Source organism: Phaenicophaeus curvirostris, chromosome 15, assembly GCF_032191515.1.
Source record: "Phaenicophaeus curvirostris isolate KB17595 chromosome 15, BPBGC_Pcur_1.0, whole genome shotgun sequence".
NCBI classification, from domain to species: Eukaryota; Metazoa; Chordata; class Aves; order Cuculiformes; family Cuculidae; genus Phaenicophaeus; species Phaenicophaeus curvirostris.
In genome coordinates, this window is record NC_091406.1 from 21176899 (window position 1) to 21204049 (window position 27151).

Sequence of the window (27151 nt, forward strand, 5' to 3'; positions counted from 1 at the left end):
GGAGGCCCCAACCGGTCCCCTCCCTAAGCACCGACCCCCTCCCGCCCCCTCCCACCGCTGCCGTCATTGAGCTGCTCTTGGCCGGCCCGTCTTGCCCTGCTACGCTCACCGATCCGCGTTGCTGCCACTTTGTGCACGTGTCACCGCCCTGCACGGGAGCCCCACGGCACCGGGTGCGCCCCCGGGCCCCGCACTCCTCCTCCCAGGGCGGAACGGAGGGAGAAACGAGGGCAGAGCCTCCTCGCTCCTCCTGTAGGGGTGGAACAGTGGCGGGACGAGGGGTGAGAGGGGCCGGCATCGCGCTCTGGCCCTCGGGTACAGCCAGGGCAGAGCCTCCTCGATCTGCCTCCCGGGGCAGAACCGGAACAGAGCCCTGGTGGCTTCGCACTCCCCGGCCGAGGGGGGAACACGGGGCTGAAAGAGGGAGGGACAAGGGAGGGACCAGGGGTGAATGAGGGAGGAACGAGGGGAGAACAAGGGAGGGAGAAGGGAGGAACGAGGGAGGGACGAGGGGTGAAAGGGGGTGAACTTGTGAGGGACAAGGATGAAACGCGGGAGGAACAAGGGAGGGACAAGGGAGGAACGAGGGAGCAACTAGGGAGGAACGAGAGAGGAACGAGGGAGGAATGAGGGAGGAATGAGAGAGGGACAAGGGGTGGACAAGGTACGAATGAGGGAGGAACGAGGGGTGAATGAGGGAGGCACAAGGGAGGGACAAGGGAGGGATGAGGGATGAAAGAGGGGTGAACGTGTGAGGGACAAGGGAGGAACAAGGGAGGAATGAGGGAGGAATGAGGGAGGAATGAGGGAGGGACGAGGGAGGGACGAGGAAGGGACGAGGGGGGAACGAGGGGGGGATGGGGGTGAATGAGAGAGGAGGGAGGAATGAGGGGTTAATGAGGGAGGGGTGAGGGAGGAACAAGGGCAGAGCCTCCTCGCTCCTCCTCTCGGGAGGGATACAGAGAGAAGTCTCCCTGCTCTTCTTTCTGGGATGGAGACAGAGGGCAGGGCCCCCGCCCCTCCTCGCTCCTCCTCTGGGGCGGAGCGAAGGCGGGAGCTGCGGGACCTCTGCACTGCTCCTTTCGGAGTGGAATGAAGGTTAAATCACAACTCTTTTGCGTGCGCTGCGCAAAACCACAAAGGGCTGGGCGAGAGCAGGAGCTCAGCCGTCCAGCCGCTCCACCTGCCAAGGCGGAGTGAGAGCCGGGACAGCGACCCCATTGCCAGGACAGTGGGGGGCGGGGCCGCGCCTGCCCATTGGCTGGGAGGGCAGAGGGGGCGGGTCTGGGTGATGAGGCTGCTGTTCCCATTGGCTGGGAGGGCAGAGGGGGCGGGTCTGGATGCCGAGGCCGCTGTTCCCATTGGCTGGGAGGGCAGAGGGGGCAGGTCTGGATGCCGAGGCCGCTGTTCCCATTGGCTGAGCCGCTGAGGGGCGGGGCCGTTGAAGCAGTTGGGGGTTCGAGTCCCCGTGGTGGCTCCTGGCACGTGGGATCCGTTAAGCCCCAGCAGGGGGGACCCAGTGCTGTGAATCCCCGCGGTGGCCCTGGCAGCCCAGTCCCCTTCAGCCCCGTGGCAGTGGGGAGCTGGTCCCAATGAAGCCCCGTGGCCGGCTGGCCAGTCCCTATGAAGCCCCATGGTGGGGGCACTGGGACCCTGTTAGGCCTCGCGGTGGCCCTGGCAGCCTGGTCCCTGTTAAGGCCCATGGCAGAGGGGGGTCTCATCCCCACTAAGCCCCACAGCGGGGGGAGTCAGTCCCCACTAAGCCCCGTGGTGGCCCTGGTAGCCCAGTCCCCGGTAAACCCCCCGGCTGCCACTGCTCTCTCCGCTTGTTCTCTCCCCTCCGTCCCTGCCCCATGTTTACACCCGCACCAGGTCTCCCTCCTGCAGGGAACCCCTGGGGCTCCAGCATGGATGAGGAGATGGAGATTACAGCAGGGGGACCGCACAGCCAGAAAACACGGGGCAAAACAAGGGGAAATATTAAACTGAGAGACAGGCAGAGGCAGGAGCAGTGGCACACGTGATAGAACCACACAGAAAGAGAATGAGAGGTGGATCTGGGACTAATTAGAGTTTCAGGAGGGGGTTCCTTTTCTTTCTTTTACATTTTTCTCTTTAATAAAATTTCGCAGACTCGTCCGGTATGACATTAAGATTTAGATTAATTCCTTTGTTGTCATCACCTACTGAAAAAACAGGTTTTTGGCAAAAGAAAGGAAAACCCCAATAGATCGGTTATTTGAAAATAATCTTAAAAATGGGAGTCTACTCATTTTATCTGAGTAACAATATGGAACTGTTGAGGTTTTTTTCTGAAGGAAGAGCTCTATTAAAGGGTCTGATCTCAGCACTTAATTCTGTGCATGTTATTTACCGGTGCTTTAGCTTAGTCTTATCTTAGTCTTAGTGTCTTATCCTCAATCACGTTTTTTATGTGACCCAAAAAGGCCAATACAAAAAATCCTCGATGGATCAAGATGGGTGACAGGGCTTTAAGCCAGGCTTGGGGGGCTCGGATTAGGGGGGTCCAGGCGAGCCGAGGGGCTCAGGCCAGGCAGGTGTCAGTGAGCAGAGGGGTACGTGAGGGCAGAGAGAGGTGCCGAGCTGGGCCCTCAGCCCGTGGCTCTCTGAGGTGCTGGGGCAACCTGATCCAGCGGGAGGTGTTCCTGCCCGTAACAGGCAGTTGGAACTGGATGGGCTTTGAATTCCCTAACAGCCCAAGTAATTCTATGATTTTATGATTTTGGAGTTGTCCTGTGCAGTTACAGGAGTTGGGCTCCATGACCCTTGTGGGTCCCTTCCAGCTGAGGACATGCTCTCATTCCGTACTTCACCGTGGGCAGAGATACTGGTGCCAAAGTCCTGCTGTCCTTCTCCCTGCCAGGAGTCCAGCAAGGTGAGAGAGACCTCCATCATCCTCTTCAGAGACCAGATGAAGAGTGTGACACGCAGGAACAAGAAGCAGATGAAGAAAAATGTGTGAATGGCCCTACTCCCACTCTTCTTTCATTTGAACGACCAAACAGAGAGGGTGGCAGAGGTATGGAGGGAAGAGATTCCAAGACATTTGGGCCAGGGCACGTCCCAGCTTCCTAAGGCCACCAGAACAAAGCCAATAGGAAGGGGACACATGGTTGTGGTGTCATCTCCCAGTTTCTACTGCTCCACAGGCATCCAAGGAAGCGCTCCTTGCTGCAGCAGAGTTGCTCAGATGGGCGCAGCTTAAACATCTCGTCCAGATGCAGCACATGTGGAGTGTTGCAGAATGGTTGGTGAGGACATCCCCAGAGCTTCCCCACCTGTCTGGGGTGTGGGTCTCGCCTGCCGTGCTCCAGCCTGGAGCCCACAGCCCCCTAATCCAGAGGGAGGTATCCGTGCCCACGGCAGGGGCGTGGAACTGGATGGGATTGGAGGTCCCTTCCAGCCCAAGCCATTCCAGGATTCCATTCCCATACCCTTCGTCTCTCTCCAGCTGGTGCAGGGCAGGAGTAAGGCTGAGGAATACTTTGATCAGAGCGTGCCATTCCTGAAGGAAGCTCAGAAAGACTTGCGCTTGGCAGCCGTGAGGTTCATTGGTGAGCAACCATCCCCGGGTCCCTCTGTTGGGACACCCTGGCCCCAGTTCCCACCATGGCACTGGGGATCAAGCGTATCTGACGGAGCTCTGGGCTTGCTGCGCGATGCCCGAGGGACCAAAGCCCTGAGAAGATGTCAAAGATCTGCTGCGGTGAGGAGGGGCGGGATTGGCTAAGGCCAGGCTGGTGGTTCAGGAGATGGTGACTGAGCAGGGAGCTGCCTGGCCTGGTCCTGCTCTAGGAAACCTGCCTGGGGCAGCTGGGGCATTCCCGCACAGCAGCCCTCTCCTGGCCGGGGCTGGTGGGGTTGGGAGGGGATGCTCGGGGGTCTCTGTAGACACAGGGCTTCATCTCAGCTCTGTTTGTTTCCACCAGAGTCCTTGAGCCCTTGAGAAGACAGCAACATCGCCGTCCGTTCCCTGGCTGCACAGACCATCCTCATCGTGAGCCGTCCAAGGCAGCAGCCAAGAGTGAGGCGCATTCTGCGAGCGCTGCGCTTCTGGGGCCTCTGAGCCAGGCAGAGGCGCTGGAGGTGCCTGCAGGGAAAGAGGTCATGGAATCATAGAATCCTGGAATCCTTGAAGACCTCTAAGCTCATCTTGTACAACCATCAGCCCCATGCACTGTGACAACTAAACCACATCCTGAGGCACCACCTCTGTGTGGCACGGTGGTGTGTCAAGGGTTGGACTGGATGCTCTTAGAGGTCTTTTCCAACCTTAACGATTCCATGATCCCATGATCTACACGCTGTCTGAACACCTCCAGGTATGGGGACTCCAGCACCTCCCTGGGCAGCCTCTGCTTGTGCTTCTTCATTCTTTCAATAAAGAAATTGTTCCCTGTATCCAGCCTAATCCTCCCTTGGCGCAACTTGAGGCCATTTCCTCTCCTCCTGGCCCTTCTTACTTGGGAGAAGAGACCAGCACCCGCCTCAACACAGCCTCCCTTCTGGAAGCTGCAGAGAGCGATGAGGTCTCCCCTCACCCACCCCTCCTCCAGGCTAAAGAGCTCCAGGTCCCAAAGCTGCTCCCCGAACCCTGGGGCTCCAGCCCCTTCCCCAGCTCCATTCCCTTCTCCAGACACACTCCAGCCCCTCCACATCCTTCTTGGAGTGAGGGGCCCAGCACTGGACAGGGTGGGGGCTCTTCCCGAGGGAATTGCTGCTGCCCAGCTCCCAGGGGTGGCACGAGGCTGGGTTTGGGATGAGGGGGGCTCTTTCCCGAGGGTGTGGGGGGATCCACCCACCTGTGTGGGGCCCCCAAACCCTCAAGGAACCCCAAAAGATCCACCCAAACACTCAGGAGACCCCAAACCCTCAGGGCACCCCAAAAGATCCACCTAACCCCCCCCAAACCCTCTACGGACCCCAAAAACTCCACCTCAGCCCCCCTAAAGCCTCAGGGGACCCCAAAAACTCCACCCTAACCCCCCAAGGCCTCACAAGACCCCAAAACCCACCTCAAGCCCCACCCAAACCCTCAAGGGACCTCAAAAGCTCCACCTCAGACCCCTCAAATCCCCTCAGTCACTAGGTTTGGGGGGTCCCCAAGATTTAGGGGGACCCCAAAGGTTTGGGGGGGGCCAGGCATCAGGCTGGGAGAAGCTTGATGGGATCCAAGGGATTTAATGGGAATTCCCAGGGTTTTTGTGGGAAGGGGGGACCCCAAAGTTTTTGGGGTGTCATTGAGGGTTTTGGGGTGACCTCAAGGGTCTCAGGAGTCATCGTCGCAGATGTCAAGGAAGACATCAAAGGTCTCGCTGTTGCCATTCCCATCAGGGCTGAGATCGTATTTGAGGAAGGAGCCATCGCCGCACACGGCTGTGGGGATTTGGGGTTTTGGGGGAATTTTAGGGTGCAGAGAGGGGTTTATAGGGTTCAGGGTTGAGGTTTTGGGGTTCAAGGGTAGATTTTGGTGTGTAGGGGTAGATTTTGGGGTGCAAGGAGTGGATTCTGGAGGTTCAGTGTTGGGATTTTGGGGTTCAGGGTAAGGGGTTTGGGGTGCAGGGGGGATTTCAGGGTGCAGAGGGTGGATTTCGGGCTTTGGAGTTGGAGTTTTAGAGATCAGGGCGGATTATGGGGTTCAAGATTGGGGTTTGGGGGTTCAAGGATTTATTCTGGGGTGTAGGGGTGGATTTAGGGGTGCAAGGATTGGATTATGAGCTTCAGGATTGTAATTTGGGGTTCATGGGGGATTTTGGGGTTCAAGGAGGGGATTTGGGGCTTAAGATTGGGGTTTGGGGGTTTATGTGTGGATTTGGGGGTTCAGGGAATAGATTATGAGCTTCAGGATTTGAGTTTGTGGTTCAAGGGGATTTATGGGTGCAAGGAGTGGATTATGGGGTTCAGGACTGGAGTTAGGGGTTCATGGAGGATTTTGGGTTGCAGGGACTGGATTATGAGGTTCAGGATTGGGATTTTGGGGTTCAGGGGGATTTTGGGGTGCAGGGGGTAGATTTGGGGGTTCAGAATTGGGGTTTTGGGTTCAAAGGTGGATTTTGGGGTGTAGGGGTGGATTTAGGAGTGCAAGGAGTGGATTAAGGGGGTTTAGGATTGAGGTTTTGCAGTGCAAGCAGTGGATTTTGAGGTGTAGGTGTGGATTTTGGGGGTGCAGGGAGTGGATTATTGGTTTCAGAACTAGACATTGAGGTTCATGGGGGGATTTTGGGGTGCAAGGAGTGGATTATGGGGTTCAGGATTGGGGTTTGTGTTCAAAGTTGCATTTTAGGGTGTAGGGGTGGATTACAGGGTTCAGGATTGGGGTTTGGGGGCTCAGGGGTGGATTTGGGGGTTTTGTTGTGGATTTTGCAGTTCAGGAAGTGGATTATGAGCTTCATGATTGCAGCTTGGGGTTCAAGGTTGTTTAGGGGTGCAAGGAGTGGATTATGGCGTTCAGGGTCAGGGTTTTAGGGTGCAGGGGTGGATTTGGGGTGCAAGAGGTGGATTTGGGACTTTGGGTTTGAGGTTTTGGGGTTTAAGGGTGGATTTTGGGGTGTAGGGGTGGATTTAGGGGTGCAAGGAGTGGATTACAAGCTTCAGGATTGGAATTTGGAGTTCATGGTGGGATTTTGGGGTACAAGGAGGGGATTATGGGTTCAGGATTGGGGTTTTGGGGTTCATAGGGGAGAAGAGGAAGCTGAGGGGAGACCTCATTGCTCTACAACTACCTGAAAGGAGGTTGTGGAGAGGAGGGAGCTGGGCTCTTCTCCCAAGTGACAGGGGATGGGATGAGAGGGAATGGCCTCAAGCTCCACCAGGGGAGCTTTAGGCTGAACATTAGGAAAAAAAAAATCATGGAAAGGGTGATTGGTCCCTGGCAGAGGCTGCCCAGGGAGGGGGTTGAGTCCCCTTCCCTGGAGGGGTTTAAGGGATGGGTGGATGAGGTGCTGAGGGACATGGGTTAGTGATTGATGGGAATGGTTGGACTCGATGATCCGGTGGGTCTCTTCCAACCTGGTGATTCTATGAATAGCCGTGAATTGGTGGGTGACGTGATCAAGAGCAGCCCTGCGGAGAAAGACTTGGGGTGCTGATTGATGAGAAGCTCAACATGAGCCGGCAGTGCGTGCTCACAGCCCAGAAGGCAAATCGTGTCCTGGGCTGCATCCAAAGCAGCGTGGCCAGCAGGGCGAGGGAGGGGATTCTGCTCCTCTACTCCCCTCTTGTGAGACCCCACCTGGAGTCCTGTGTCCAGCTCTGGAGCTTACAATGTAAGAAGGACGTGGAAGTCTTGGAGGAGGTCCAGAAGAGGCCACGAAGATCATCAGAGGTCTGGAGCATCTCCCCTATCAGGAGAGACTGAGAGAGTTGGGATTGTTCAGCCTGGAGAAGAGGAGACTGAGGAGAACTTAGAGCAGCCTTCCAGTCCCTGAAGGGGCTATGGCAGAGATGCAGAAGGACTTTTTCCAAGGCCACGGACTGACAGGATGAGGGGAAAGGGCTGTAAATGGAAAGGGGAAAGATTTAGATTAGGCATTAGGAAGAAATTCTTCATGGTGAGGGTGGGGAGGCCCTGACCCAGGTTGCTGCCCCGTCCCTGGAGGTGTTCAGCCCAGGTTGGATGGGGCTTTGAGCAGCCTGGTCCAGCGAGAGGTGTCCCTGCCCATGGCAGGGGGCTGGAACTGGAAGATCTTTAAGGACCCTTGCAACCCAAACCACTCCTATGATTCTGCAGTTGCTTCCGGATCCCTTCACCCCATAGCAGGCCGGGTGCTGGAGTCCATCATCCCAAAGGAGGCTGGGAGCTTGCACCTTCACCCCATGTTATGCTGGGAGCTGGAGTCTTGAACTCCACGGCATCCTTCCCCTTTCCCTTGAGGAGCTCTGCTGCCCTCACCTGGTTCCTCTCCAGCACTGAGTTCAGCTTTGGCTGCACGTTTGACTAACTCCTGGGGCTCCAGCTGAGCGTCCTTCTCCCCTCCAGCCCAGGGGACACTGGGACAAGGAAGTCTCCAGGACAGGGAAGGACAGAGTTGCGCAGGAGAGTCCTCATAACCGTGACAGTCACTGGGGCTGCAAGGACAAACTGCACACTTGCCAGTACCAGCCAGGAAAGAAATGGAGCAAAAAACCCCAACAATCAACAGCTGCTGCTCAGGAAGGGTGTTCTGAGCTCTGGTGCCTTGAAGGGTATTTTCTGAGGGCCAGCAAGGACCCTTTGTGGCCATCGCAAGGGAGTTCAGGGAAGTAAGGGAACCCCTGCATAAGTGGCAAGGGCATTTCTCCACAGCAGGAGGGAGAGAAAACTTTCTCATTCAGACAGATCAGTCGGGTGGGCTGAGATTTGAGGAGCATCTCAAGAGAAGAGGCACAGCCACATGGCAGCCACAGACCCAGACCCAGGAGGGCGTTACAACAGATACCAAACTTCTACAATTTTCCCACCATAGCAGTCAAAAGAGATGAAAACCTGCAGAGTTCACAACAGATTCCCATGTGGCATTTGCAAAGCTTGCGCACTCATGAAGGAGAACCCAGCACAATCCATTAAAGGAATTGATAGCATCATAGAATGGTCACTGTTGGAGACAAAGAGTTCTCTTCCACTGGAGATCCTTAGGTCTGCTAAAGAGTTTTCAAGGTACTGTATTTCTGGGAATTTGTGAGAAAAAGCCCCCCCTTTGCACACTGGAGCAGTGGGTCCATGTGAACCTCATGGGGTTCCACAGGGCAGAGGGAAGGGTCCTGCAGCTGGGTTGGGGAGATCCTGGGGTTGTTCAGGCTTGAGAAGACAAGGCTCCAGGGAGAGCCAATTGCAGTCATTCAATATCTGAAAGGGCTTTTTATGACAAAGATGCTGAGACACTCTATCAGGTTTCCCAGAGAAGCTGTGGATGCCCCATCACTGGTAGTGTTCAAGGTCAGGTTGGATGGGGCTTTGAGAACCTGATCGAGTAGAAGGTGTTACTGCCCATGGCAGGGGGATTTGGACCAGAAGGGTGTTTGAGGCCCCTTCCAACCCCAACCATGGTTCTGGCCGTGGCCTCTGTCATGTCACCCTCTGTGATGCTGCCCTGTGTCCTAGGAGACCTCTCTGCTGTCCAGGACAAGCACCCTCTGGACTCACTCTCCAGGAGGATCTGGAGGAGACAGGTGGTCTCTCCGCTGGGAGCTGCCTGCATCTCTGTGTGTGAAAAACAAAGCAGCTGCGGTTCAGCCGTCACAGTGCCCGGTGCCAGTTCTGCCAGAGAGGAAACTCTGCCCCACGGGCAGGGTAGGTCAGGTCTGTCCGTGCCTGCTTCTGTGCAGTCATTGCTCAGCCTTTGATCTCCATGACTGCATCTCCAGCTCTTGAGGCTTCTATCAGCTCCTGCTCTGGTGCCTCCTAAGAGGTGGAGCCTGTTCTCCTGGTTATTTTCCTCATGGGAGATGTTCCCAGCTCCCGGTGGTCCCATTTTGGTTTAACTGTGCCAGCCTTGCCCCGTGCTCCTTCACCCCGATTGCATTTGTTTCCCGAGTGCTGCATCGCTGACTCCAGGCTGTGCAGGGAGACATCCTGGTCCTTCCTCTGAAGCTCCGTTCCAATTTAGCTGCCTGTGTGTTTGCTCTGTGATCTTTCAGCATGGTCCTTAATTCCAGTCTGGATTTCCACAACTTTTTGGGTTTTGCAGTGTAAGAGGAGGCGGGGACCAGCAGCACGGTTGGGTCTGTCCCTGCAGAGCACAGGAGATCAGATTCTTGGGAGTTCTCCTGGTGTGTCCTCTGGTGGAGCCTTGAAGAAGCTGGTCCCCAGTATGGACCTTCCTGGGTGTAGGGAGCCCTGAAAATGTGGAACTAGTGCTTGCCAAAGTCTCATCTCGCATGTTGAGAGGGAATTCTCTGGCTTCCCTGGGAACCTCGTGCTGCAAACAAGCCTGAATTAGAAGGATGTGTCCCCTGAGGGTTGCTTGTCCTGGCTGGAGAAACAGGGAGACTTCAAGCAGCACGGGGAACCCGATGAAACCCAGGAGATGAAGCTGACTTTCCTTGCTGTTTTCTTTGTTTTTTCCTTTGGAAGGTAGGCAAGTGTGTGCATTCCTTCTTGTCCTCATCTGCCTGGTGCTTGCCAGGAGTTTCCCATCAATGCAGTCAGGATACAGACTGGGAGAGCTGACTGACCCCTGCTCTCCCCTTGGTATCTTAATTCCATCCCAACCCACAGTGGGAACACGTCAGCATGCTGGGAAAGCCTCCAGTCCCAGCTGCAGCTCTCCAGCCATGCCTTGACCTCAGGAGGGACCCTTAGAGCGCATTCCAGCCAAGCCAGAAGGCAGAGGCAGTGCCTGGTGGCACAGGGCAAGCACCTACAGGGTGTGAGCTCTGCCCTGGCTCAGCTCTGGGTTTGGTGTGGGGCTGCACGGGGCCCTGTGTGCTGGGAAACGGCCCTGGGACATCCAGCGCTCCACACTGGGTCTGGATTTTACCAGACTGGTAACCTGTGTTTCAGAATTTTTTGTTCTGCCAGGATTGAGGACAGGCCTGTCCATCCTTGGGTGTCCTGCTGCTGCCTTTCTGCGCCACAGGATGGTGCGGGAGAACTGTTTGTGCAGCTGGTGGAGCCAAACTGGGCAGTGGAGAAGAACGGGGCTCTGCTCCACCAGAAACTGCTGGGAAGGGAGTGGCGGGAGCTCCATGAACATCAGTTTGTGGTGCGGCTGTGAGACAGCTCGTAGGGTGGTCCTGCAGGAATTGCGACCCCGTGAACGGGCAGCAGGGAGCACTCCCAGGAAGGAGGGGAATTGTTTTAAGCATCAAGGTGAGGTGAGAGTGGTGAGTGCTCTGATGAGCAATGACCGGGTATCCCTGGTCTCAGGTGAGGTTCCTGTTGCGTGTCCTGCTGGTGCAGCAGAGATGGGGATGTCCAGAGCGGCTCGAAAACCAGCCTGTTCATTCTGACAGAAATACCTGAGGGCATTGATGGGACTTTAGGCTTCCCGTTCTGTTCCCCGTGACCATTTGACACTGGGTTGCCTTTCTCTTTCTGGGCATCAGCTGAGGCTCTTCAAAACGCCATTATCCTTCTGCGATGCTATAGTCTGTGCTGTGCCTGCAGTGGTGGGAGTTATTGGGTGCTGGTGGATCTACTCCCGCAGAAAGAAGCATACAAGCTGTCCTGAAAAGAGAAGCTCTGCTGAAAGGGACGGCGGCAGGAGCCAGCAGCCCCAGGCAGGGCCGGTGGAGGCAGCAGAAGACTCCCAGTGCCCCAACTGCCTGCAGGATATCACAAACTCCACCACTTACATGGCCAACTGCCTGCACAGCTTCTGCTTTACGTGCATCCAGCGCTGGGCCAGGAGGAGCAGGACCTGCCCCGTCTGCCAGCAGCCGTTTGAGCTCCTGCTGCACTCGGTGCAAGAAGATTCCAACCACGAGGAGTTCATGCATAGCTTGTCCACTCACGCGTGCAGGTGGACGGCGATGGGAAGGCCCTGCAGCCGCTCCCTGCAGCGGCACTACAGGCTGTGAAGTTGGACCACCAGCAACCAGCCCTTGGCTGGCAGAAACCAGCCTGAGAGGTCCAACCATGCACACGGGCAGGGTGTTAGCACCCTCCAACACAACTTCCCATCACACTCCTGCACCCAGTGCTTCTTGGGAGCCAGCCCTGCAGAGCCCACCTCGGTAACCAACCCTGCAGAGGTCACCTCAGGAGACAACGCGGCTGAGTGCTCCCCGGGAGCCAAAAAGCCAGCATCAGCCAGCACCCAGCTGGCCGTGTCGCTGCTCCGGACAACTCAGTGTCTCAGAGCTGCTGCAGTCCCTCTGCACAAACCTCTGTGGCCTCCAGTGAACCCCGAGTTGCTTTCCAGGCCATGTGGATGTAGGAACAGTTCCCATTGGGTGGTTTGTGATGGACTGTGTTAAAAATAAAGTGTATTTTGTATAGCATCTGATCAAGCATAGTGTGAATTTTTGGTGGGTTTTGGTTTTGTTTTTTTTAAATTTAATTAAGGGATGTATTGCTTCGGACATAGTGTATGGCATCATGGAATCATGAAGTGGTTTGGGCTGGAAGGGACCTAAAAGCCTGTCCAGTTCCACCTCCTGGCCATGGGCAGGAACACCTCCCACTGCATCAGGTTGCATCCAACCTGGCCTTGAGCACCTGCAGGGATTGGGCAGCCACCACTGCTCTGGGCAGCCTGGGCCAGGGCCTCCCCACCCTCACAGCAAAACATTTCTTCTGGAGATCTCATCTCAATCTCCCCTCATTCAGCTGAAAATCATTCCCCTTTGTTCTATCCCCGCACTCCTCAATCAAGAGCCCCTTCCCAGCTTTCTTGGAGCCCCTTTAATTACTAGAAGCTGCTTTGAGGGCTCCCCAGAGCCTTCTTTTCTGCTGTAATAACTTGAGTAAAACTTGATTTCACAGAGTGTTTTGCAGTTCGTGCTTTTATGGTAACTGTGTTTTATGCTAAAAGTCATAGAATCATAGAATGATTTGGGTTGGAAGGGGCTTCAAAGCCCATCCAGTTCCACCTCCTGGCCATGGGCAGGGACACATCCCACTGGATCAGGATGCTCAAGCCCCATCCAACCTGGCCTTGGACCCCTCCAGGGATGGGACAGCCCCGACATCCCTGGGCAACCTGGGCCAGGGCCTCCCCAACCCTGAGTCCTTGAGTAAAACTTGATTTTCACGAGTATTTGTGATTTTCACTGAGTATTTGGGCTTTTAGGATGATTGTGCTCAGTGCTAAATGTCCAGTGTTAAAATATTCCCCTCCCCAAGTACCAACCCCTGGCATAGCCCCCCGTCCCACCCCCCCACCCCCGACCTCCTGAGCTCAGGGTCTTTTTCCTGCACACCTGGTGATATGAATGGGAGGTGAAGTGTAGGGAGGTGGGGAAAAGATGCCCACATCAGTATTGCTGCCTCAGCCCAGCATCAGCACACAGCTCTGCTTGCTCCTCCTATTCAGAAACCCCCACAAACAGGCATTTGGCCACCCTCTGCCCAGAGTTTCTCTGCACAAATAGGGGCTGTTTCTTTCTCAGTGAGGTTTTGTTCCTGGTCTTTTCGAAGTTTTGTTGCTGTTCTGTCTATTTCTGGAGCAGAGTTGAGGCCCTGGGGCTCCCCTGGGCCCTTCAGGTGAGCCCTGGTGGCACCAGACAGAAACACAGAAAACACAGTTAAATAAAAGTCTTAGTTCCCACCCAGACCCTGCGCGTGGCTTCAGGTCAGAGCACAGCAGCAGCAAAAGGATCATCAGGACCATCCCTCTCAGCACCCCCAGTGACAGTGATGAGGTCTCCCCTCAGCCTCCTCTTCTCCAGGACAAACCACCCCATTTCCCTCTGCCGCTCCTCATAAGACTTGTTCTCCAGACCCTTCACCAGCTTTGTTGCTCTTCTCTAGACGGGCTCCAGGACCTCCATGTCTTTCGTGTAGTGAGAAGCCCAAATCTTAACCCAGGATTTGAGGTGCAGTCTCACCAGTGCTGAGCACGAGACAGCCGACTCTCAATCCAAGTGTCCTTCTTCAGGAAAGGAAGGACTCTTTTTTTTTTGAAGTGGCAGACACACTGACAGTGAGAATATTTCCCTGCTGGACATCCACACGCAATAGTGATCCAGAGAACTCCCCCAGTGAGCGAGTTCATCAAAGTCAATTGAATACCAATACACTGAAGTGGGCTGCTAAATTGGAGCCTACATTGCACAGCGCAGCGTCCCCCGTGCCAGAACCGGGCTAACAGTGTGTTCACAACACATCCTGAATGGTCTGCCTTATTCTTTCTTTGTTTTAAATGTTGAAAAAGTAAAACTCATAGAACACACAGTGACCAATTTAGAACTTTAATGTAGGCAATGCTGGTTTACACAGGGTTCCTCCAGCTTCCCTGTATTTGGGCAGAAGAGGCCAAGGGTCCCAGACACAGCCGTGCTCAACCCAAGATCAGCTCTCCTAAGAGCACTTTTTTCAAAAAGAATGGGCTTCTTTTCACATCCCTAGCATCAGAGACATAGGATTAGGCACAAGATATCCTCCTTTCCCCAGTGATCACAGAACAGAAACATAGAACCATTAGGTTTCATAAGACCTTTGAGATCATCAGCTCCAACCACACCTGTCCACTAATAAATCATGTCCCCAAGCATCTCATCAACCTGCCTTTTTAAAAACTCCAGCTGATTGCTGGCAAAACGTACTGCTGCAAAACCCTCCTCCTTGTACTCGCGGAGTGTTTCTATCTTAAAGGTACTTGTACAGCTCTACGCAGCCCTCTCCGGCTGAGCCCAGCACAGCTTCACTTTCAAGGCAGCTGGAGCCCGCCTGCCACAGCAACGGCTGCTTTCAGAAACTCCTCATTTGCTCACGTTCAGCTAGTGAAGTACATTTCTTCCTAATATTGTTGTCTTGCTCCAATGTTCACAAAATAAGATGTCATTACGTGTGAAGTCAAAGTGGAAAACACTCCGACCGGGGCTGTCAGCTCAATCGACTGTGGTTAGCAAAGACAAGTCACTAGAAAGCCGTGTACCTGAACACTGTTGGCATGGAGGGCACCATCACACTGCTTCTCCCTCTCCCTGGAGAGGGGTCGGGATCCCACAGGGGCTCTCTCTTCACAAATGCTTCTGTCAGATTCTCTCTGCTGACAAAGTAAAGGGAAGAAGTTGTCATGGCAAAACACTCCAAGTAGCTGTGCTTTAAATGAATCATCCCCCATCCCCTCACCACCACGCATGCCACCCCAACAAGTTCTAAGCTATGCCAGACTGGCCTAAGCCCACCACGGCACCACGCAGAGCTCCTCTAGCTTTTCTTGCCACCCTGAGACTGTCAAAGGGAAGATGATCCACTGAGTTTTCGGAACGGAGGCTCTTCTTGAGGAGGGAGGCGTACTGCACTTCATCCAGGTACAGCAGCCTCTGAAAAGCTGCACTTCCATCTCCTGACTGAAGCTCAATGCTATGGGATATCTTAGTGATGAAGCTAATTGGAGAAATTCTCTAGCTGCCTCTTTCCCAGCTTATGACTGCCCGATGCCAAAATTAAAGGAGATGACAGACACTGAGGACGGAGTAAGAAGCACAAGACACTCAAGCTTATTTCAGTCACACCTCCACCTCCAAAGACAGCCCTTCCTTCAGGTCTTACAGCCCTTTCTTCTTCATGAAACCAGGATCGGGAATCAGTTGAGAACCCTCTCACCCACATAGAAATTCTTTCCAAAGAAACAATTCCATCCTGTTCCCCAGCCCCAAACAGAAGGACTTTGATGACACACGTTCTCATTTTTTTTCCAAGAGGTAGAACCTCGTCCTTATTAACCAGACATTAGTGTTTCTCTCTGGCTCTAGCTGGCTGTTTGTGTTGCTCTGTTCTGCTCTGCATTGTAGCCCGTCCTCTGCCCACTCTAGAGGAGAAGAGAAGGTGGAGGTTAACTTTCCTAAGAATCCGAGGGAACACACTATCTCTGTAACCTCAGCACATCACCTAACTCCAACACGCCCTCTAAGCAAGGGGTGTCTTCAACACAACAATACAAAGGCAGCAGGAGTTATTGTAATTGAAGAATCAATAAACTTGGCACTCTCTGGGATATAAGAACATACAGAGCCCTCTGCGTTTGTATTACGAATGAATTCTGCCCAATCCAGGCTTCACCAGGGCTTTAACCAGAGCACAGTGACTTAACATCAATTTGTGCACGCACGTACACATGCACCAAGGAACACTAATGTGAAACCTTACGAGGCCTTGAGACAACAAGAGCTTTAAAATATGATTTCATCACAGATCTGCTCAACACCTTTGTCTCAATGCAGGAGTTAATTTCTTGTCAAAAACATTGAGGCCAGAGAAGGCTGGAGAGAAATAACCCCAACAAGAGCTGTTGTGGCACAGCCCCATCCTCCCTGTGGCCGCTCTGCGTCACAGCCGAGGCCATGGGGTTGGGGGCTCTGCGGGACTTGGGGTTGGCTTACCAGGAGGGGATGTCGAGGAGCAGTAGCGTTGACCATTTCTTTGCCACTCTCCTTCCCTAGTGTTTCCATGCCAGGTCAGACGTTTCTTTCCATCACTTGTCAGGTGCCATGGAAGGCACCCCAAGGGTGCAGGTGGCCAGCAGCAACCAGGAGGTAGCAATGGGCTTTGTTCCCTATACGCTCTGGCCGAAGGGCTGCAGCTGGAGTCAGCTGGGGCAGGAGGATGGGAATGGGTGAAGGGTTCAAGGAAGTACAGAGCTTCTAGAGGGCATAGATACCCTCCCTCCATGGATTTGGCTGGTCAGCCCATAAACCAGCTCACGGACTGCTCTGGAATACCAGGTAAGTTTCACATCTGAAGACAGAAAGTACCAAGCATTTACCATCCACTCACAGGTCACCCCTCCTGTCTTGCCTCTCTACATCTTGATAGGACACCAGCCCTGTGTTCCGTCCCTCTTGGTGCACCCAGCGGCGGGGGGGGCGGTACCGCAGGGGGGTGTATAGGGTTGTCGTGTCCCGGATCCACAAGCTACACACTCACATCCAGGCTTCTTTCAGCCTGCAGACTTGAAAGATGGAGGTTCCTTTATCTGTGTGGCTATCCAGAGGCCAAAAGGGTCACTCTCAGGGCAAAAATCAAAAAGAAAAACATTTATTCAGGCTCTGACCAAAATAAACAGACCAAAATACTGAGATATGGGGGTGCAACTTCCCAAATACAGACACAGATTTCAATCTGTTCAGATCACAATCTGATCCCTGAACACAGCCAAGGTCACTTGGATTTGATGTAAAACACACCAATACCAGTCAAGGAACAGTAAGGTAATGGGAGAGAGAGAAAGAGAGTGGAGAGAGAGAAGGGCAAAAGGAAGAATGACCACATCGATGGCAACAGCAGTTCCTGGGGAACACGTGGGCACTGCAGCAGCAGCTTCTTCCAGGCCACATTGTCCAGGCCGGTGCCTTGGAAGTGATGGGCACCCTCGTACCACGGGGCTCCTTGCGAGTTCTATTACAAGGCCACTCCACGCCCCATCAGCTCACGGCAGGGCTCTTGCTGTGCGTGTGCAGAAGCTCCTTTGGGAGGGTCCGGCCAGGGCGGTCGGGTGGGTGTGAGGTGGGGGCAGTGCCTGCCGCTGCATCTCCTTCCCCCACAGCAGCCAGCTCCGGACCATGAGCTCGTCCATCCTGCACCTCCCCTCCCATCCCATCGCACCCAGTGCCACAGATGAGGCCCTCAGGCAACACCCCAAGGTCCATCTCCATGGAGCGCCTGCTGCTGCACCCCCTCCGCTATTCACTGCCAGTGCCACAAAACAGGGGCACCAACAGCCAGCCTTCAGATGAAACGTTTAAGGCAGAGAAAGAAGTAAAGTTACGACGTAATGACCAGTGTGCACCAGTAAGAACTGGTCAGCAGTACCCAGCTGTCCACCCCCCAGCACAGACCAGCACAGCCTGTGCCCCCACGGCCCCAGCCCCAGCCCTGCACCACAAACCAGCGCAGCCGCAGAGCCGCGGTCCAGCGGCGGCGCGCCCAACACAACCTCACCCCTTAATGCTTCCAGGTGTTCCCCGTTGGCTCCCATCACCTCAGAAGCCCCTGGCTCACCTGCGCCAGACACCAAGCGTGCCCCAGCACCTCAGAGAGCCACGGGCTGAGGGCCCAGCTCGGCACCTCCCTCAGCCCTCACGTACCCCTCTGCTCACTGACACCTGCCTGGCCTGAGCCCCTCGGCTCGCCTGGACCCGCCTGATCCGAGCCCCCCAAGCCTGGCTTAAAGCCCTGTCACCCATCTTGATCCATCAAGGATTTTTTGTATTGGCCTTTTTGGGTCACATAAAAAATGTGATTGAGGATAAGACACTTCAACTTCAGTTACAGAGGCAAATTTTAGCAGGAAAGGAGGATGACACACTCTGCACTTGTCCCTACTCCCATGGCAACAACAGCAGTGTAGTGGAGTAAGAAAAGCTAAAGCACCGGTAAATAACATGCACAGAATTAAGTGCTGAGATCAGACCCTTTAATAGAGCTCTTCCTTCAGAAAAAAACCTCAACAGTTCCATATTGTTACTCAGATAAAATGAGTAGACTCCCATTTTTAAGATTATTTTCAAATAACCGATCTATTGGGGTTTTCCTTTCTTTTGCCAAAAATCTGTTTTTTCAGTAGGTGATGACAACAAAGGAATTAATCTAAATCTTAATGTCATACCGGACGAGTCTGCGAAATTTTATTAAAGAGAAAAATGTAAAAGAAAGAAAAGGAACCCCCTCCTGAAACTCTAATTAGTCCCAGATCCACCTCTCATTCTCTTTCTGTGTGGTTCTATCACGTGCGCCACTGCTCCTGCCTCTGCCTGTCTCTCAGTTTAATATTTCCCCTTGTTTTGCCCCGTGTTTTCTGGCTGTGCGGTCCCCCTGCTGTAATCTTCATCTCCTCATCCATGCTGGAGCCCCAGGGGTTCCCTGCAGGAGGGAGACCTGGTGCAGGTGTAAACATGGGGCAGGGACAGAGGGGAGAGAACAAGCGGAGAGAGCAGTGGCAGCCGGGGGGTTTACCGGGGACGGGGCTACCAGGGCCACCACGGGGCTTAGTGGGGACTGACTCCCCCCGCTGTGGGGCTTAGTGGGGATGAGACCCCCCTCTGCCATGGGCCTTAACAGGGACCAGGCTGCCAGGGCCACCGCGAGGCCTAACAGGGTCCCAGTGCCCCCACCATGGGGCTTCATAGGGACTGGCCAGCCGACCACAGGGCTTTATTGGGACCAGCTCCCCACTGCCACGGGGCTGAAGGGGACTGGGCTGCCAGGGCCACCGCGGGGATTCACAGCACTGGGTCCCCCCTGCTGGGGCTTAACGGATCCCACGTGCCAGGAGCCACCACGGGGACTCGAACCCCCAACTGCTTCAACGGCCCCGCCCCTCAGCGGCTCAGCCAATGGGAACAGCGGCCTCGGTATCCAGACCCGCCCCCTCTGCCCTCCCAGCCAATGGGAACAGCGGCCTCGGCACCCAGACCTGCCCCCTCTGCCCTACCAGCCAATGGGAACAGCAGCCTCATCACCCAGACCCGCCCCCTCTGCCCTCCCAGCCAATGGGCAGGCGCGGCCCCGCCCCCCACTGTCCTGGCAATGGGGTCGCTGTCCCGGCTCTCACTCTGCCTTGGCAGGTGGAGCGGCCGGACGGCTGAGCTCCTGCTCTCGCCCAGCCCTTTGTGGTTTTGCGCAGCGCACGCGAAAGAGTTGTGATTTAACCTTCATTCCACTCCGAAAGGAGCAGTGCAGAGGTCCCGCAGCTCCCGCCTTCGCTCCGCCCCAGAGGAGGAGCGAGGAGGGGCGGGGGCCCTGCCCTCTGTCTCCATCCCAGAAAGAAGAGCAGGGAGACTTCTCTCTGTATCCCTCCCGAGAGGAGGAGCGAGGAGGCTCTGCCCTTGTTCCTCCCTCACCCCTCCCTCATTAACCCCTCATTCCTCCCTCCTCTCTCATTCACCCCCATCCCCCCCTTGTTCCCCCCTCCTCCCTCCCTCGTCCCTCCCTCATTCCTCCCTCGTTCCTCCCTTGTCCCTCACACGTTCACCCCTCTTTCACCCCTCGTCACTCCCTTGTCCCTCCCTCATTCTCCCCTCGTTCCTCCCTCATTCACCCCCGGTCCCTCCCTTGTCCCTCCCTCTTTCAGCCCCGTGTTCCCCCCTCGGCCGGGGAGTGCGAAGCCACCAGGGCTCTGTTCCAGTTCTGCCCCGGGAGGCAGATCGAGGAGGCTCTGCCCTGGCTGTACCCGAGGGCCAGAGCGCGATGCCGGCCCCTCTCACCCCTCGTCCCGCCACTGTTCCACCCCTACAGGAGGAGTGAGGAGGCTCTGCCCTCGTTTCTCCCTCCGTTCCGCCCTGGGAGGAGGAGTGCGGGGCCCGGGGGCGCACCCGGTGCCGTGGGGCTCCCGTGCAGGGCGGCGACACGTGCACAAAGTGGCAGCGACGCGGATCGGTGAGCGTAGCAGGGCGAGACGGGCCGGCCAAGAGCAGCTCAACGACGGCAGCGGTGGGAGGGGGCGGGAGGGGGTCGGTGCTTAGGGAGGGGACCGGTTGGGGCCTCCGGAGGCCGCAGGGGGGTGAGGGCTTGGGGCTGTTGCCGTGGCAATGGGATGCAGTGCGGGGCCCCGGCACACGCTCGTGCCCTCCCCACCCGCTCCACCGAGCCCTCTGCTCATCGCAGCCGCCAGGCAGCACCGTGGCCATCAGGGACAAGCAGGACGACGGTGATGACGGAAAAGAGCTGCACCAGATGCCTGCCACCCAGTTCCAGGAGCCCCAGCAGAAGGAGATGGAGCCTGAGCCTGCCGAGTACCGCGCCTCTGAGCAGCTGAACCCTCTCCAGGACAAGGACGAGCCGCTCGACCCCTTCCAGGAGGCTGGTGACAGCCGTGAGCAGGCAGTGCCTGCCGAGCGAGGTATGTAGAGAGGGTGAGGGGAGCCCTGTCTGCCCCCCACACCTCGACCGACGCTCACCACCCTTCTCTCCCTGCAGGAAGCAGCCATGTCCCAGGGATGCAAGGGGATGGGATCCCCGTGCCCCAGAAGGTTCTTTTCCCCGTGGAGCGCCTGTCCCTGAAGTGGCAGCAGATCCACCGGATCGGCGCTGGGCTGCAAAACCTAGGGAACACCTGCTTCCTCAATTCCACCGTGCAGTGCCTTACCTACACGCCTCCGCTCGCCAACTACCTGCTCTCCGGAGAGCACAGCCGAACCTGTGAGTGGGGCGGCCTGGCTCTGGCAAGGGTGTGCGGGTGTCAGGATGCGCCTTCTCTGCTCCCTCCTGCCTTGTTTCTCCATCAAGAGGTCATTCCTGTGTCCATCTGGCTTTTCCCAGCAACAGCAGCGTTCCCAAGCTCAGCATCCTTGTGTCTGGGAGGGCTCTGACTCTGCTGGGCATAACCAGGACTAAGACTGGTCCAATGGGGTCTGCTGGCTTCGTGGGGGCTGAGCAGTCTCTGTCCGTGGGGACTGTGTGAAGCCAGGGCAGAAGACGGCGCATGGGCAGGCGCTGCTGCTTCTGGGGGACTTTGCAAGGGAGTCCTGGTGGACGCTGCTCTGAGCTGTGACCAAGGGGAGCCTGCGGGGCTCCAGCCCTGTCCTTAGGGCTCTGGTGGGATTTGCCCTGTGATCTGTTTTCCGTCCACGTGGATGCTGTCCCACCTGGGATGTTGCAGCAGCTGATGCTGTGACTTGGGCTGCGTCAGCTGGGGGCGGCATGTGCTGCTCCCTGCGTACCCAGGATGCCCCAGAGTGGCGCCGCACCACAAAGCTCCTTGGAAAAACCGAGCGTGGCTGAGCTGTACTGGACCAGAGATCTCCTGTCCCGTCGACTCCTCCATCTCTCCTGGCTTTGTCCCCAACATCTTCTCTCCCGCTCCAGGCCAGCGAGGCGAGTTCTGCATGCTGTGCACTATGGAGAACCACGTAATCCAGGTTTTCGGTGGCAGCGGCAGCATAATACAGCCCATGTCCTTCATCAGAGACATCAAGAGTAAGGATAGCTGTGCTTCCCTTTCATAGCCATGCGGGGCAACAGCGACCGATGCAGGAGCAGATCCTTTGAGATCGGGACAGATCTTGGCAGACTGCTCTTTGGAGCTGACTCTTGGAGCCTGCCAGGGGTTGTGTGGGGCTTCCCCCGTGGCCAGCCCAAGTCTGACATCTGGTTTGGGTTGAGGGGGCTCAAGCCCCAGATTCCCTGCCCCGAGGGAGGGAAGGGCTGCATGTGTCGCAGCGTGTGCTGGGACTGATTCCTCCCTCTCCTGCAGAGATTGCCCAGCACATCCGCTTTGGCCGCCAGGAGGATGCGCATGAGTTCCTGCGTTTCGTCGTCGATGCCATGCAGAGGGCCTGCCTGAACGGCTGTACCCAGTACATGGGGCCTCTGACAGCCCTTGCCACTCTTCTCGGCTGTCCCCTCACGGGTCCCGTGTGCCTGTGGGAGGGGACTGTGGAGAAAACGTGTCCCCCAGGGTGGCTTGGAGGGAGGTGCTGTGACGCCAGGGCCCAGCTCTGCACCACGGTGACACGGCTGCGGGCTACTCTCTCTGCCCCAGCATAGCTGTGCTCCTCTCCCCACATCCAAAGGGTGCGGTGGGTTTGGATCCTGTCCTAGTAGCCGAGGAATGCAAGTGTGCTTCCAAGCTGAGCCTCGTCTCTGTGGCTGCGGGTGAGAGGCCTTCCCGGGGCCCTCTGTCCCGGGAAGCTGTGTTGCCTTTGCCTGCAGTGCCCAGCCCAGAGCTCCAGGCAGGGGTTTCTGCTGCTTGGAGCAGCCTGGTGCCACCTCGTGAGCTCTGCCACCGGGGAGCAGAGTGAGGGAGGCTGTGACTGCCCTGCTCCAGAGCACACAGGGGAGGTGTCCTGAGGACACAGCGGTGGCCCGTGGGGTGGCTGTTGCGGAGGGGCGGTGTGAGATCCTGTGCTGCTGTCTCTAGGTTGGATCACCAGACCGAGACCGCAACGCTGGTTCACCAGATCTTTGGTGGTTACCTGCGGTCCCGTGGTGAGTGCTGGCTGCCAGGGTCTGTTGCTCTCGGGGCTGCTGCTTCCCTGAGAGCCTTGCAGGAAAAATCTTTTGGGAAAATTACTATGTGTAAATTATCTGGAGCTGCAGCTGGTCCATCCTGCAATCCCTGCGGGCCACGATGCCTGCTGTGGAGATGGAAAAAGCTGTTGGCTGTGGGTCCCCAGCTCATTGCCACCAGCAAAGGAGCCCATGTTGCCAGCTATCTGGCAACTCTTGCTGTCCCTACACACATGGAATTGCCAGCCTTCCTCCTTGCCAGGTCGTGAATCTTGTGCCCAAAGGCAGCGAGGGGGAATCCTGCACTGCCTGCGCTGTGCTGGGATGGTGGTGGGTGCTGGCGTTGTGTCAGGGTGTGCTCATGGCTTTTTCTTTTGCAGTGAAGTGCAAAGCGTGCAGTTTGGCCTCCGACGCCTACGAACCCTTCCTGGACCTGGTGGTGGAGATTGAGGTACTGTGGCAGGGTTGGGATGGGGAGGAGCTCGGCACGCGGAGGGGCTGTTCATGCAACTGCACGGTTACTGCCTCAAGGTTCCCTAACCTGCTGTCAAGTCCCAGTGCAGGCGACAGGGAAGCAGATTCTGTTGTTGTGCTGCCTCATACTGTGTGTTGTCCCTTGGGGCCAGAAGGGAGCCAGGCTGTTGCGTGAACAAGCCACTTGTGCCCTGACCTCTCCTCTGTCCTTGCAGGAAGTTGAAAGCATCCAGCAGGCGCTGAACTTGTTTGTGAGGCCAGAGACGCTGTGCGAGGAGAACGCGTACCTGTGTGACAAGTGAGTGTGTGGGCCTGTGGCAGGAAGGGGCCCGCGGGTGTGACGGGGGGAAGCAGGGAGGGATCTCTACCTGCTCCATGGCTGAACCTGGAGGTTTGTGGCCGTGGAAGGCTGCAATGGAGCCACTTGGCCAGGGCTGGCAATCACCTTGCAATCACAGTTCCATCTGTGGTGGAAGACCTTGAATAGCTCGAGCTCTTCCTGTGCAGGTGCAAGACCAAAGTGCCAGCGATCAAATGCTTAAGCATCCACCGAGCCTCCAATGTTCTCACACTCTCGCTGAAGCGCTTTTCCATCTTCACGGGAGGCAAAATCACAAAGGTGAGTACCTGGCACTCCAGAGCTCGGGCTGTACCCTGGCCCGAGGCCCTGCTGCCCAGAGCAGGGTGGGAGGTGCACGGTGTGAGCCATGCTGCAGCCCTTCTCCAGCCGTGCAGTGGGAGTTCAGCTCATCCTGGCGTCTTGCTCACCGTGACCTCTGCCTGGGGAGAGCGAGTCCTCCTCTCTCAAGACATGAGACTCAGAGAACAGCTGAGCTCTTGCTCCAGCAAGAAAGCAGTCTGCTGTGCAGGCTTCTGAGACATCATCTCTCCACAGGACGTGACGTACCCTGAGTTCTTGGACATCCGACCTTACATGTCAGAGAACGAAGGGGACCCTATAAAGTATGAGCTCTACGCCGTGCTGGTGCACTCTGGGTTCAGCAGCCACTCAGGGCACTACTACTGCTACATGAAGGTGAGCTCAGTGTGTTCTCTTGGCACGTGCTCAGGACTGGGTGCTGCTGGGTCCTCGTGGGTCCCTGTAGTGTGCAGGAAGGAGGGCGTTCAGCAGATATGGAGCACTGGATGGGGTGTTCAGGCTCTGCTCCGCTGCAGGTCATGGGGGTCTTCTGCACCCCTGGGCTGCCTGTGGGTATTGTGGAGCGGAGCTCTGCCACTGGGCGCTGTTCCCGCTTCTCTTTAGGCCAGGAAGGTCCTCGGATGCAGCCCAACCCTGTTCTCTCTTCTTCTGCAGGCCAGCGATGGGCAGTGGTATAAAATGAACGATTCCGTAGTCCGCCTCACCAATGTCAAGGTGGTCCTGAAACAGCAGGCCTACCTGCTCTTCTACCTGAGGTGAGAGCAGGCTGTGTCTCCCAGCCCCTCTGCCCACTGCTCTTGGCATTTGGGACAGGGCTGGTAGCACGAGCCAGGGTGTGGGACGGAGCTGGCTCAGAGCAGGGAGGCAGGGAGAGGCCCAGCCTTTTGTGGATCAAAAGCTGTAGCTTAAGAGCATCTCCCCTCCTTGGAGCTTCGCTTCTGTTTCTTTTTTTCATCTCTGACGAGAGCGTTGCAGGCGCTCCCCTCGCAATTAACACATGCGCTTCTCTGCCTTCACCAGAACACCCAGCACCAGCACGAGCTTTGAGGGACCCGTTGATGAGGCTGTGTCCATCCTGCCCTGCAAACCAGTGATGGGCCAGGTGAGTCCTGAAGGTCCCTTCTTGGGAGCCGCTGCCCCTCTGTCCACTTAGCCAGGGCAGGGGCTGCAGGTTTGGAGGAAGGTGAGTGCAAGGGAGGACTGTTTGCAGGGGGGATCCTGCTGAGCCAAGGGTTCCTGGGTGACCCGGGCCCCTGGAATTCTTTCCTCACTGAACTTCTGTCTCTCCCTTTGTCTAGAAACCAGAGACGCAGGCAGCAAAGAAGCTGTCTGGGCTGGAGGAGATTGGCGTCTCTGTGCCCCGTAGAAGAGTCAGCACAGGACCAAAGCTTCCCACCTCCTCCAAGGTGCTGCAGGAGCCCAGACAGCACCTCCCTGCTGTTCCTGGAGTCAAGCCACCTGCTCCAGAAGGCTCCAGGCTGGCTAAATTGAAGAGGTCCCTGTTGACCGGTGGCGCTGTGGAGGGGAGCAGCTCCACATCACCACCACTAGCAAAGAAGCTGGCACTCTCTGCAAAAAAGGTGAGTCTGACTTTCTGCCCGGTCTTCAGTTGGCACCCTCTGATTCTTCTGCCACCCCCTGCTTCCCTCACCCAGTCTGTCTGTCCCCTTTCTCTGGGGTCCCCTTTTCGATTTTCTCCCCTTGGGTAATGGAATCCTCTTTTTTTTAGACCACCAGATTTTTATTCCTGTCCATAACTACAGGGCAGAACTCCGCAAGCGGCGAGCAGAGGTGACCACTACACAGAACCTCACCCACAGCTTCCCGAGCAGATCCAGCCCACGGACACCACCCACGCCTACTCCACTGCCCAGCCTTCTGGCAAGTTGAGGTAAGCGGTGCCAGTTGCTCCCAGGCAGCAGGGCCAGTAGCGGTCTTCAGATACTCCGTGAAGCAACTGCCTGGCACGGCAGCTGGCTCGAGGAGTGATCTCGGCAGCCGCCTCTCCTGTTCTCTGGGGCTGGCAGGGCTCGCTCTGGATCCCAGAAGCAGGGCGCTGTATTTGTTAGCACAGGGTGGGAGGCAGCTTTGCAGGCCCTCACCATGTACCGGTGTCCCCTGGGATCAGGAGGCACCAGCCTGGTTTAGGTCTTGCTCTGGGTTTTCCTTTGTAACCTTTGCCATCAGCACGTGCTGCAGCAACACTCGCTCCTTCCTAGCCCCCCGTGGGACAGCGTGTGCTCAGGGCGTGGGGCAGGTCATCGTGTGTGCTTGAAGCTGCTGCCCTAGAGCAGGTTCTAATTCAGATTTTGTGGCTGAGATGGCAGATGTGCGGTGCTGTGCTCGTGCATCTCGGGATGGTGAGGAAAAGAGGGGCTCCCACTCAGGACCTGGCTTTAACACCATATCTGCACCTTTTCCTGTCTTTCAGCCCAGCTTCATCTGCGCTCAACCTGCCGAATACGGAAAAGCCTCCTCTGAAAATTGTAATCAGATTATCAACCCTTCAGGTGCTCAGCTCCCCCCTGAAAAAGCGCCACCATGAGGCAGATGGCAGCCCTCATTCTCCATCTGTCAATGGCAAAGGTGACACCTCCAGCCCGCCCAGAAAGAAGAGGTGCACACAGGGGGACTCGGTGTCCCTCACAGGGGAGGAGGCAGGCAGGAGCCCCAGTGGTGGCCAGGAGGAGCCAGGCTGCCTGGAGCTGGGTGCAGAGCACAAGAAGAAACATCATGAGAAGAAGAAGAAGAAACCTAACGAGAAGAATGTGGAGAAAAATTACGAGAAGAAAATGAAGAAAAATAACGATAAGAAGATGAAAAAAAATAACAAGGAGAAAAGTAACAATAAGAAGAACAAATGAGAAAAAGAAAAAGAACGAGAAGAAAAAAAGAGCAACAAGAAAAATAGCAGAAATAAAAATAAAAATTAAAATTAAAAGAAAAAGAAAAATAAAAACGGAAGAGAAAAAAGAAAAAGGGAAAAAAGAGAAAGAGAAAGAGAAAGAGAAAGAGAAAGAGAAAGAGAAAGAGAAAGAGAAAGAGAAAGAGAAAGAGAAAGAGAAAGAGAAAGAGAAAGAGCTACTTAAGGACACTGTGGGTCCAGCCCTTAGGCTGTGCGGAGAGAGAAAACCCTGTGCTCTGGCCCGAGGACACCTCCTACCTTTGCACAGCTAAAAAGACTAAATTTAAAGGAATGGTGAAATGGACTAGGAAAAGAACATTTGCCTGCCAGCAACTGAAAAACCAGCGGTGGTTCTGAAGCAATACTAGCCTGCCAAGGGAGCCAGCCTGAGACGTCAGATTTGAGCTCCAGCTCCCTGCCCGCTTCTGTCCATTGCTCATTCTCTCCACCTCCCATGTGGACAGGGCTGGTACCCACCGCCCTCCCCTCTCTTTGATTTGCAATGGAGTTTTTTTTTACCCCCCGCCATCACCACCCCTTCCCCTACCCTTCCTCC

General features: G+C 56.0%; 1 protein-coding gene across 1 annotated transcript; it reads left to right on the forward strand.

Moving 5' to 3' along the window:
* The first annotated feature begins 20517 nt into the window (after positions 1 to 20517).
* On the forward strand, positions 20518 to 26554 carry LOC138727017 (ubiquitin carboxyl-terminal hydrolase 17-like protein 6). Its single transcript, XM_069869132.1, has 13 exons — positions 20518 to 20746; positions 21413 to 21523; positions 21801 to 21903; positions 22467 to 22534; positions 22936 to 23006; positions 23245 to 23327; positions 23537 to 23648; positions 23925 to 24065; positions 24345 to 24445; positions 24711 to 24792; positions 24989 to 25270; positions 25454 to 25581; positions 26122 to 26554. The coding sequence occupies exons 1-13, from the start codon at positions 20545 to 20547 to the stop codon at positions 26552 to 26554; spliced, it is 1917 nt and encodes a 638-aa protein (XP_069725233.1). The 5' UTR covers positions 20518 to 20544.
* Positions 26555 to 27151: the final 597 nt, after the last annotated feature.